The sequence below is a fragment of the Leucoraja erinacea genome, unplaced genomic scaffold, assembly GCF_028641065.1.
Source record: "Leucoraja erinacea ecotype New England unplaced genomic scaffold, Leri_hhj_1 Leri_195S, whole genome shotgun sequence".
Taxonomy (NCBI): domain Eukaryota; kingdom Metazoa; phylum Chordata; class Chondrichthyes; order Rajiformes; family Rajidae; genus Leucoraja; species Leucoraja erinaceus.
In genome coordinates, this window is record NW_026576096.1 from 170,228 (window position 1) to 183,094 (window position 12,867).

Consider the following 12,867-nt stretch of genomic DNA (forward strand, 5'->3'; position numbering starts at 1 on the left):
CCTTCGATTTTCCAGCATCTGCAGTTCCTTCTTAAACACTAAAATCTGTAAATGGAAGAGTTTTAATTACACAAGGGGTGCAGTGGTTCCAAGCACGTACTCACCATTAAATGCCCCTTCAATATGAGTGGCAAGGTCTCACTAATGGGTGGCGAGTAGCCATAGTCATCACAGGGGAGTTCTCCACGTCTCCTCCTCCCGTGGGAAAGACCACCTTGGCCGTAGGTCTTTGGACAGAACACTTTGTACAAGCAGAAGAGCAGAACGACAAGCAGGACTCCCGACGCCAGGCCAAGCGCTCCAACCCTGCCAGATTGAATGGAACAAAATCTAAAATCAACAACTAAAATATGAAGGGTCTCGACCCGAAACGCCACCAATTCCTTCGCTCCATCGACGCTGCCTGACCCGCTGAGTTTCTCCATTTTTATCTACCTTTCCAGCTTCGGCAGTTCCGTCTTAAACAAAATATAGCTACATCGTTCAGCAGTTTTTAATGGGTCATGCAATATTTTAAATTTTCTCTCAGCAAATTTAAAAAGAAATAGATTCAGATTCAGATGTCTGATGTCTTATTGCATTTAGACAACGAAATCTCCAATGTTTAAGAAAGAACTGCAGATGCTGGAAAAATCAAAGGTAGACACAAATGCTGGAGGAACTCAGCGGGTGAGGCAGCATCTATGGATCTGCAGCATCTAAAGGTGAAGCGCACCACCCCCCCTCCCTCCCCCCGCATCAGTCTGAAGAAGGGTCTTGAGCTGAAATGTCACCTATTCCTTCGCTCCATAGATGCTGCCTCACCCGCTGAGTTTCAAAAGTGGTGTTACTTCCTTCAACAGCGGGTAGAGTTGCTGCCTCACGGCGGCACAGCTGGTATGGCCGCTGCCTCACAGTGCCAGAGACGCTGGTTCGATCCTGACCTCGGGTGCTGCCTGTGCGTGGAGTCTGCATGTTCTCCCTATGGGTACCCGCTTGGGTATTCTCGGGGCGCTCCGGTTTTCCCCCCCACACGGCAAAGACCTGCGAGTTTGAAATGTGTGTAGGGACTGGATGTGAAGGTGAGGTAACACAGAACCCAGGGCCGGATTTAGATGAAGAGAGGCCCTAAGCTGTTTCACTTGTGAGCCCCTCCCAATCCCCCACCCCCACGACTAGAGGACTACCTGACAGTGACAATGTGACACTTTTAGATCCTACTGTATGTTGTCATTAAACAGTTGGTTTTAAAATACATATTGGATTCTCCGCGGAGCGGGCGATGCCTTACCTGGATCGCCGTTTGAAGCTGGAGTGTTGGGCCTGCTGCAGGGATGGGGGTTGGGGCCGGAGGAAGGCAGGTGAGTGGACTGAGGCCGAGGCGATGTCTGGTGGAGGAGTGGTGGGTGGTCAGGGGGTAGGGGGGTATGAGGACTATAGTGTGTGTGGGGAAGAGCTGGGGTCACATGGTTTGAGGGGAATGGGGAAGACCCAGTGGAACAGCCACTGATGTTACCAGGGTTAGGGGGACTGGCACTTGGACCCAGCGCAGTCAAACCCAGGGGAGTGGGAATCTGCAGCGTGGAAGCTTCAGGCCCGGTGCTGAGTCCAGGCTACAGGTAAGGCGGCGGCTGCTGGCTGCTGAAGTGGCCAGGGTCAGCGGGTAAAGAGTAGGAGGTCCCGGTGGGCGGATGGTCAGTGAGGGGACTAGATCACGAGGCCCTAAGCTTAAGCTTGTCTAGCTTATACGTAAATCTGGCCCTGACAGAACCAGTGTGAACGGGTGATCTCTCTCTGCGTTTTCCTTTTTCTCTCTTCTTCTTCTCTCTCTATTACTTTCTCTCACATTATTCTCCTTTTATCTTTATTCTTTAAAAAAAAAGATGTAAGAAATTTGTAATTAAATTGTCGCTTACTATTATTTAATAAAAATATTTAAAAAAAAAAAAGAATAAGGGGTAAGCTATTTGGAACGGAGACGAGGAAACTCTTTTTCTCACAGAGAGTTGTGAGTCTGTGGAATTCTCTGCCTCAGAGGGCGGTGGAGGCAGGTTCTCTGGATGCTTTCAAGAGAGAGCTAGATAGGGCTCTTAAAGATAGTGGAGTCAAGAGAGAGCTAGATAGGGCTCTTAAAGATAGCAGAGTCAAGAGAGAGCTAGATAGGGCTCTTAAAGATAGCGGAGTCAGGGGATATGGAGAGAAGGCAGGAACGGGGTACTGATTGGGGATGATCAGCCATGATCACAATGAATGGCAGTGCTGGCTCAAAGGGCCGAATGGCCTACTCCTGCACCTATTGTTTAAAGACGGAAAGAGCCCAGTGGCTGTATGAATGAAGACTTACAAACATCTGTTCATGCTGACACAGCACTTCACTCACATGCATAGGACAAGTTTGGAGGGATATGGACCAAACGCAGGCTGGTGGGATGGTGTAGATGGGACATGTTGGCTAGTGTGGGCAAGTTGGGCTTGCTTCCACACTGTATGGTGTAGATACCATAGGCAACTAGTCATACCTCAGGTGCCATCACAACATTTAAGAGACATTTAGGCAGGTACATGGCTAGGGTAGGTTTAGTGGGTTAGGGGCCACATGTGGGCAGATGGGACATGTTGGTCGGTTTGGGCAAGTTGGGACAAAGGGCCTATTTCCACGCTGTATGACTCTATGCGTGTTTCAAGAAAGAGTTCGATTTAGCTCTTAGGGCTAAGGGAATCAAGGGATATGGGGAAAAAGCCGGAACGGGGTACTGATTTTAGATGATCCATGATCACATTGAATGGCGGTGCTGGCTTGAAGGGCCGTATGTCCTACTCCTGCACCTATTGCCTATTTTCTAAGAATTATTTAGAACGGAGATGAGGAAAAACATTTTCTCACAGAGAGTTGTGAATCTGTGGAATTCTCCGCCTCAGAGGACGGTGGAGGCCGGTTCTCTGGATACTTTCAAAAGAGAGCTAGATAGGGCTCTTAAAGATAGCGGAGTCAGGGGATATGGGGAGAAAGCAGGAACGGGGTACTGATTGGGAATGATCAGCCATGATCACATTGAATGGCGGTGCTGACTCAAACGGCCGAATGGCCTACCCCTGCACCTATTGTCTATTGACCTTATGATGTTAGTCGTAAGGTCAATAGACCTTATGACTAACAAATCCAAGCACTGATGTGCTTTAAAGCACAAATGAAGTGCAACAGCAGTGATTGTAACGCAGGTGTCCAAGAGGTTTACTTGTAGAGAGTGATGTCCAGATGAACATGCGGTTTGGAGGGAGCCTGCTGTTTGTTTGGATCCCTGGCGATCCCCGGCTTGTTTAAATCCCTGGTCTCTCCGTAACCGGCCGGGAACAGGGAATGGTATCGCTTGGTGTCCAGAGGGTGCCTGGCATCCATCGCATCTTGCAGACTCAGGTGGAAGGAGACGGGGATGATGGGCAGAATGCTGACGTACCTGTTCAAAACAAAACGAGCATCAGTTAACACAGTGTGCTGGACGGAACGGCAGATTGCTGCCGATTGCAGACACAGAGTGCTGGAGTAACTCAGCGGGTCAGGCTGCATCTGTGCAGAAAAAGGAATAAGTGACTTTTCGGGTTGAGACCCTGCTTCATAGTCTGAAGAAGAATCCCGTCCCAAAACGTCTTGGTTTTCTCCCACACTCCAAGGACGTACAGGTTTGCAGGTTAATTGACTTGGTGTAAATGTAAAATTGTCCCTCGGTAGTGTGTGGGATAGTGTTAGTGTGCGGGGATCGCTGGGCGGTGCAGACTGGGTGGGTTGAAAAGCATGTTTCCCGCGCTGTATCTCTAAACTAAACTATACTAAGTGCAAAACTCATTTTACAAGACCCTGCCAGATCGAGCAGTATCTTGTGAAACGAGCAATCCCTCAAATTGGCAGCACAAGTAGAAACAGTGGTGAAGTAAGCTTACGGCATGCTTGAGTATAAATGTCAGGCAGTTGTGTTGTAGCTTGTACAGGATACATTCCACCCCCCGCGGTGCCCAGCGGTCCCAGAAATCCCCCAGGATGCCCGTGGACAGAGCGGAAGTCCCTCTCTACCACCACCCGGGGCACGGACATGACCCCGGGAAAGGAGCAGGTAGCCGGCTCAGCAGAACCCTCGTCCCGCCTGGCGCCGTGACTCGTGGATGGCCAGCAAACACAGTGTGGTAGGTCCCTGCTTGATTGGTACGGGCGTCAGGAGTTATGGGGAGAAGGCAGAAGAATGTGGTTAAGACAGGGAAAGATAGACCTGCCGTGATTGAATGGCGGACTTGATGGGGGCCAAATGGCCCAAATCGGCTCCTATCACATATGAACTTATAATGCACTGTAGGTTTATTATTGTTTAAGAAAGAACTGCAGATGCTGGTTTACATCAAGGATAAACACTTACACTCAACACTTATGCTCCCCTTCCCATTCCCATGTTGACATTTGTGTCCTGGGCCTCCTCCACAAATTGGAGGACCAGCACCTCGTATTCCACTTGGGTTGCTCACAACTCCTACACATAGATAACTATATCAACATAGGTAGACAAAAGTGCTGGAGAAACTCAGCGGGTGCAGCAGCATCTATGGAGCGAAGGAAATAGGCAACGTTTCGTCCCGGGACGAAACGTTGCCTATTTCCTTCGCTCCATAGATGCTGCTGCACCCGCTGAGTTTCTCCAGCACTTTTGTCTACCTTCGATTTTCCAGCGTCTGCAGTTCCTTCTTAAACACTATATGAACATAAATGTATGTTCATTTTGGAAGGAGATGAGGAGAAATTCCTTTAGTCAGAGGGTGGTGATTCTGTGGAATTCTTTGCCACAGAGGGCTGTGGAGGCCACGTCAGCGGATATTTTTACAGCTGAGATAGATCGATTCTTGATTAGTACGGGTGTCAGAGGTTATGGGGAGAAGGCAGGAGAATGGGGTTAGGAGGGAGAGATGCTGAGAAAATGGAGCGGCTGGGCTTGTACACTCTGGAGTTTAGAAGGATGAGAGGGTATCTTATTGAAACATATAAGATTATTAAGGGTTTGGACACCCTAGAGGCAGGAAACATGTTCCCGATGTTGGGGGAGTTCAGAACCAGGGGCCACGCAGTTTAAGAATAAGAGGTAAGCCATTTAGAATGGAGACGAGGAAACACTTTTTCTCACAGAGAGTTGTGAGTCTGTGGAATTCTCTGCCTCAGAGGGCGGTGGAGGCCGGTTCTCTGGATACTTTCAAGAGAGAGCTAGATAGGGCTCTTAAAGATAGCGGAGTCAGGGGTTATGGGGAGGAGGCAGGAACGGGGTACTGATTGTGGATGATCAGCCATGATCACATTGAATGGCGGTGCTGGCTCGAAGGGCCGAATGGCCTACTCCTGCACTTATTGCCTATTGTCTTTCCATGATTGAATGGTGGAGTAGACGTGATTGACCGGATGGCCTCATTCTACTTGTACCACTTATGACTTTAAATGATGACTACAGTTTTACTTACTTCCTTGCCAAAGTGTGGTTGTAATAGCTGAAGAGTGTGGGCCAATGTCGGAAAGAGAGCTTCCTCCACATCTCTTCGTCCTGGGCTCCCCAGGTAATCTCCACCTTGAAGTCGTTGTCCGGGACGCCGGCCTCCCTCCGGCCCTGCTCTTTGCCACCGGGGGCGACGTTTTCGGGAGACTGCAAGGGTAAGGGGTCCAGCGGGGTGGGATTCTTGGTCTGGGCCCCGTCGAGCGACTGGTTCTCCAGCCCCGCCGGGCTGACGTCGGGCGGGAATCCCGGCAGGCTGTCCTTAGTGTCCCCCCTCTGGAAGACCCCCGGAGGAACCGCGATGGAGGCCAGGCCGTTCTCCCCCAGCGGGCTCTGCTCGGTCACCTGCGCTGCTAAAAGGGTCCTGAGGCCGGCTGGGTCAGTGTATACCAGGATCCCAATCCATATCACAGTCCCCACCTCAAAAAAGAACAGTTGCATAAAAGGCATTACCAAATGGACATATGCTTTGAAAAATACATTTTCTCTCATACAATGCATCCCGGTTACAGCATAGTTTTAGACTAGGTGACTAGTAGGCTAGGTCGATACCCATCTTCAGACTGAGGGTGGTGGGGGAGGGGGTGTCTCGGGTTTCTCCTACACTCCAAGGACGTGCATGCTTGTAGATTAGTAGGCTTGGTGTTAATGTAAAACTGTCCCTCGTGTGTGTTTGATAGTGTTAGTGTGCGGGGATCACTGGTCGGTGTGGACTCGGTGGGCTGAAAAGCATGTTTCTGCGCTGTCACTTTCTTGCCACTTTCATTTCACTGCACATCTCGTATGTGTATGTGACAAATAAACTTGACTTGACTTGACTTGTATCTCTAAACTAAACTATACTAAGTGCAAAGGTTTAAGAAGGAACTGCAGATGCTGGAAAAATCGAAGGTAGATAAAAATGAAGAAGGGTCTCGACCCGGAACGTCGCCTATTCCTTCGCTCCATAGATGCTGCCTCACCCGCTGAGTTTCTCCAGCATTTTTGTGTACCTTCGATTCTTCCAGCATCTACAGTTCTTTCTTAAACACGGTTTTAGACTAGTTTAGTTTAGAGATGGAGAGTGGAAACAGGCTCTTTGGCCCACATTGTCCACGCCGACCAGCGATCCCCGCACACTAACACTATCCTACACACACTGGGGACAATTGTTACCAAGCCAATGAACCTACAAACATCTACGTCTTTGGAGTATGGGAGGAAACCGAAGATATCGGAGAAAACCCGCAGGTCACGGGGAGAACCTACAAACTCCGTACAGACAGCACCCGTAGTCGGGATGGAACCCGGGTCAACGGCGCTGCAAGCGCTGTAAGGCAGCAACTCTACCGCTGTGCCACCGTGGTTTAGTTTATAAATGTCACATGTTCACATGTACATTGAAAACTTCTTGTTTGTGTCCAGTCAGAGGAAGGGTCTCGACCTGAAACGTCACCCATTCCTTATCTCCAGAGATGCTGCCTGACCCGCTGAGTTACTCCAGCATTTTGTGTCTATCTTCGGTTTAAACCAGCATCTGCAGTTCATTCCTACACATTGCTTGTGTGCTATCTCGTCAAAGAAAAGACTATACATGCTTACAATCAAGTCGTGTACGGAATACAGATAAAGGATAAGGCATTTAGTGCAAGATAACGTCAGATTAAACATGTAGGTAGGAAGTACAGATGCTGGTTTACACGCTCGGTCTGAAGAAGGGTCTCGACCCAAGTCAACGCCCATTCCTTCTCTCCACAGATGCTGCCTGACCCGCTGAGTTACTCCAGCACTCTGTGAAACGTCACCTATCCATGTTCTCCACAGATGCTGCCTGACCCGCTGAGTTACTATCCAGCAATTTGTGTCTAAAGTCAGATTAAAACAGTTCAAAGGGCTCCAATGAGGTAAATGATAGACACAAAAAGCTGGAGTAAGTCTGAAGAAGGGTCTTGACCCAAAACATCACCCATTCCTTCTTTCCAAAGATGCTACCTGTCCCGTTGAGTTACCCCAGCTTTTGTGTCTATCTTCGTTTAAACCAGCACCTGCATTTCCTTCTTACACAGATAAATGATAGGTCAGGACTGCTCTGTAGTTGTGGTAGGATGATTCAGTTGCCTGATAACAGCTGGGAAGAAACTGTCCCTGAATCTGGAGGTGTGTGCGTTTTCACACTCCTATACGTTTTGCCCGATGTGAGAGGGGAGAAGAGGGAATGGCCAGGGTGAGACTGGTCCTTGATGATGCTGCTGGCCTTGCAGAGGCAGCGTGAGGTGTAGATGGAGTCAATGGAAGGGAGGTGGGTTTGTGTGTGTGACGGTCTGGGTTGCGTCCACAATTCTCCGCAATCCCAAATCAAGCTGTGAGGCATCCCGATAAAATGCTTTCTACGGAGCATCTGTAGAAGTTGGTCAGAGATGTAGGGGAAATGCTGAACTTCCTCAGCCTTCCAAGGAAGTAGAGGTATTGGTGTACTTTCTTGGCCACAGTTCCAATGTGGCTAGTTCAGGAGAAATTGCCAATTTTATTTACTCCTAATGATATTTAGACAATAGACAATAGGTGCAGGAGTAGGCCATCTGGCCCTTCGAACCAGCACCGCCATTCAATGTGATCATGGCTGATCATCCCCAATCAGTACCCCGTTCCTGCCTTCTCCCCATATCCCCTGACTCTTGTTACTCTTATAGAAACATATAACATTTTTAAAGGATTGGACAGGCTGGATGCAGGAAAAATGTTCCCCATTTTGAGGGAGTCCAGTACCAGGGGTCACACAGTTTAAGAATAAGGGGTAGGCCACTTAGGACTGAGATGAGGAAAAACCTTTTCACCCAGAGAGGTGTGAATCTGTGGAATTCTCTGCCACAGAAGGCAGTGGAGGCCAATTCACTGGATGTTTTCAAGAGAGAGTTGGATGTAGCTCTTAGGGCAAATGGAATCAAGGGATATGGGGAGAAGGCAGGAACGGGGTACTGATTGTGGATGATCAGCCATGATCACATTGAATGGCGGTGCTGGCTCAAAGGGCTGAATGGCCAACTCCTGCACCTATTGTCCATATTACTCCAGCATGTTGTGTCTGTCTCCTTTTATTTCTAAGTATTTGAACTTGGCCACCTCCAGTTTGGCGGCAGCAATGTATATGAGGTGCCTACACTGCAGCATCTCTGGTGAACAAGGTGGTCATGGTGGGGCAGTGGTAAAGTTGCTGCCTTACAGCGCTTGCAGCGCCAGAGACCCGGGTTCCATCCTGACTACGGGTGCTGTCTGTACAGAGTTTGCACGTTCTCCCCGTGACCTGCGTGGGTTTTCTCCGAGATCTTCGGTTTCCTCCCACACTCCACAAAGACGTGCAGGTTTGTATGTTAATTGGCTTGGTGAAAATTGTTCCAAGTGGATGCAGGATAGTGTTAATGTGCGGGGATCGCTGGTCAGCGTGGACCCGGTGGGCCAAAGGGCCTGTTTCCGCGCTGTACCTCTAAACTAAACATGGATCGGTGACATGTACGGGTCGAGGAACCTTCTTCAGACGGCATTTCATCGTGTCTCCAGAGGCGATGGCTGACCCACCGAGTTACTGAATGACACCTCGAAGGTTTGCTGTGCGTCTGACATACTGACATGAAGACGCATCTTGGACTAAATCAATCTCTGTCATTAATCGCGCATTCTGCCAGGCTCCTACCATGATAATTCTCTGTGCCAGTCGGGTCCTGGCCAAGAAGTACACCACCCTCAGTCTCTTCGGCAGCCGCAGGTTTCTGAAAGAAGACGGCTGCAGGGAGATGGTGTATGGGGCTGAAGACTGCAGGGCAGCCTGTCGCTCATACCTCTTCTGCCTTGGAACTGACTTGGAACGTGGCAGCCTCATTTGATCGGAGATCTCCTGCACAGCCTCTGCTGGAAGCCGCTTGTTAAGATCAGCAAGCTAGTGGGAAATAGAGAAATCAGTAAAACTCCAATGCTTAGTACAATATCAGCATAACTGCTTATTAAATTTAAACATTGAAACATACAAAATAGGTGCAGGAGTTGGCCATTCAGCTCTTCGAGCCTGCACCACCATTCAATATGATCATGGCTCGAGCCTGGATTTTGCCTTAGTGTCATAAGTGACTTTTATGCTGGCTTGAAGGGCCAATGTGCCTACTCCTGCACGTTGTCTATTAATACTTATAAAGGGGATTAATAAAGTATCTATCTATCTATCTATCTATCTATCTATCTATCTATCTATCTATCTATCTATCTATCTATCTACTGTCTGTCTGTCTGTCTGCCTGCCTGCCTGCCTGTCTGTCTGTCTGTCTGTCTGTCTGTCTATCTATCTATCTATCTATCTATCTATCTATCTATCTATCAGAGACTTGGTTTATACTCTCTAGAATTTAGGAGATTGAGAGGGGATCTTATAGAAACTTACAAAATTCTTAAGGGGTTGGACAGGCTAGATGCAGGAAGGTTGTTCCCGATGTTGGGGAAGTCCAGGACAAGGGGTCACAGCTTAAGGATAAGGGGGAAATATTTTAAAACCGAGATGAGAAGAACTTTTTTCACACAGAGAGTGGTGAATCTCTGGAACTCTCTGCCACAGAGGGTAGTTGAGGCCAGTTCATTGGCTATATTTAAGAGGGAGTTACATGTGGCTAAGGGGATCAGAGGGTATGGAGAGAAGGCAGGTACGGGATACTGAGTTGGATGATCAGCCATGATCATATTGAATGGCGGTGCAGGCTCGAAGGGCCAAATGGCCTACTCCTGCACCTAATTTCTATCTATCTATCTATCTATCTATCTATCTATCTATCTATCTATCTATCTATCTATCTATCTATCTATCTATCTATCTATCTATCTATCTATCTATCTTTCTTTCTTTCTTTCTTTCTTTCTTTCTTTCTTTCTTTCTTATGTTCATGCCATCCCGACGCAAGCAACCCAGGCGGAATATGAGGTGCTGTTCCTCCAATTTCCGGTGTTGCTCACTCTGGCAATGGAGGAGACCCAGGACAGAGAGGTCGGATTGGGAATGGGAGGAGGAGTTGAAGTGCTGAGCCACCGGGAGTTCAGGTAGGTTCTTGTGGACCGAGCGGAGGTGTTCGGCGAAACGATCGCCCAACCTCCGCTTAGTCTCACCGATGTAAATGAGCTGGCATCTAGAGCAGCAGATGCAGTAGATGAGGTTGGAGGAGATACAGGTGAATCTTTGTCGCACCGGGAACGACTGCTTGGATCCTTGAATGGACAAACTCTGTACAGACAACGCCCGTGGTCAGGATGGAACCCGGGTCTCTGGTTCCGTGAGGCAGCAGCTCTACCTGCTGCACCACCGTGCCACCCCCTAAATCTCTGTAGTAATTTCCTGTTATTTATTCAAGCTGACACTGCAGTTCAAGAGAGAGAGAATACATTGAAGTTTGAGCGTACCTCCATGCGTCGAATGTCAATGGACAACACTGTTGTGAAGAAACACATCTGAAGGAAGAAGTCAGATACCAGTCCAACCACAGCAAATAAGCAAAACTCCTGTCACAAAGTTCACAAAAATAAATACAAATAACAATCAATAAATGCTGTCAGCTTTCACAAAAAACAAGAATATTGAATTATTGAAGAAACATTGAATTAGAAGAGAAATAGCAGCACAGTGAACAACAAGGTATCTGTGTATTTTTGTAATATTTATATATATACTAGACCAAGTGGGACCCGTTGGGTCCCGTCCCATCAACGCGCGGTTGCGGGTAGGTGGTCTGCAGCGTCACATACACATTAACCACCCCCCCACACACACAATTCACGACCATTTTTACTCGTGGACATTTTTCATCATGCTAGTAAAAACTTGATGCCACGAGTACCTACGACTAGCATCACGGCCTGCTACGACCATGCTGCGAGTATGTCAAGGGCAAACTCGGCCGAAGTCGTGAATTAGGTCGTGAAAGTGGGACAGGCCCTTAACCACCCCCCCCACACACACACACTAACCACACCCCTTGATATTATATTAATATTATTCATTGGCTCCTTTTACCCCATCCCTGCCCTATCCACTGACGCATAGCCCCCAACTCGCCGGAGTGTCTAGAGAGGGAGGGGGAAGAGGGGTCGAGAGAACAGCGCAAGAGGGGGGGCAGAGACAGAGAGAGTGGAGCAGAGAGAGAGAGGGGCAGAGAGAGACAGAGAGGCAGAGAGAGAGAGAGAGAGAGAGACAGAGAGAGAGAGAGAGAGAGAGAGAGGGAGAGAGAGAGAGAGAGAGATAGAGAGAGGGGAGAGAGGGGGGGGAGAGAGGCCGAGAGAGAGAGAGAGGGAGAGAGAGAGAGAGAGAGAGGGGGAGAGGGAGGGAGGGAGAGGAGGGGGGGGGGGAGAGAATGGGGAGGGAGAGGGGGTAGAGGGGGGGGGTAGAGGAGGGGGGGGGTGTAGAGGAAGGAGGGGGGGGGGGGGGGGGGGGGGGGAGGGGAGTAGAGGGAAAAGAAACATAGAAAAATAGGTGCAGGAGTTTGTCATTCGGCCCTTCGAGCCAGCACCGCCATTCAATATGACCATGGTTTATCATCCATAATCAGTACCTCGTTCCTGCTTTTTCCCCATATCCCTTGATTCCATTAGCCCAAAGAGCTAAATCTAACTCTCTCTAGATTGGCCTCCATTGCCTTCTGTGGCAGAGAATTCCACAGATTCACATCTCTTTGGGTGAAAACTTTTTTCCTCATCTCAGTATTAAATGGCCTGAACCTTATTTTTAAACTGTGACCCCTGGTTCTGGACTCCCCCAAAATTGTTACCCGTTTTCCTGAATCTAGCCTGTCCAATCATTTAAGAATGTAATATGTTTCTATAAGATCCCCTATCAACCTTCTAAATTCCAGTGAATACAAGCCCAGTCGACCCATTCTTTCATCATATGTCAGTCCCGCCATCCCGGGAATTAACCTGGTGAACCTACGCTGCACTCCCTCAATAGCAAGAATGTCCTTCCTCAAATTAGGAGACCAAAACTGCACACAATACTCCAGATGCGGTCTCACCAGGGCCCTGTACAACTGCTCTAGGACCTCCTTGCTCCTATACTCAAATCCTCTTGCAATGAAGGTCAACATGCCATTAGCTTTCTTCACTGCCTGCTGTACCTGCATGCTTACTTTCAGTGACTGATGTACAAGCACACCCAGGTCTTGTTGCACCACCCTTTTTCCTAACCTGACACCATTCAGATAATAATCTGCCTTCCTGTTCTTACCACCAAAGTGGATAAACTCACACTTATCCACAACAGATGACCTCTGTTGTGGATAATGCCTGGTGTACCCATTGTTGGCTGGGGAAGATGTGCTAACCAAATATCCTATAGCAAGCAAGATAGTCCAGTCGACGAAAAAGACGTTGT

General features: G+C 48.6%; 1 protein-coding gene across 1 annotated transcript in view; it reads right to left on the reverse strand.

Moving 5' to 3' along the window:
• Positions 1 to 12,867, reverse strand: part of scap (SREBF chaperone) — a 71,516-nt gene that overhangs the window by 29,319 nt on the left and 29,330 nt on the right. Inside the window, 5 exon segments of the mRNA XM_055666126.1 lie at positions 105 to 306; positions 3,216 to 3,434; positions 5,467 to 5,915; positions 9,163 to 9,405; positions 10,905 to 11,057. Coding sequence (XP_055522101.1) covers positions 105 to 306; positions 3,216 to 3,434; positions 5,467 to 5,915; positions 9,163 to 9,405; positions 10,905 to 11,057 — 1,266 coding nt within the window.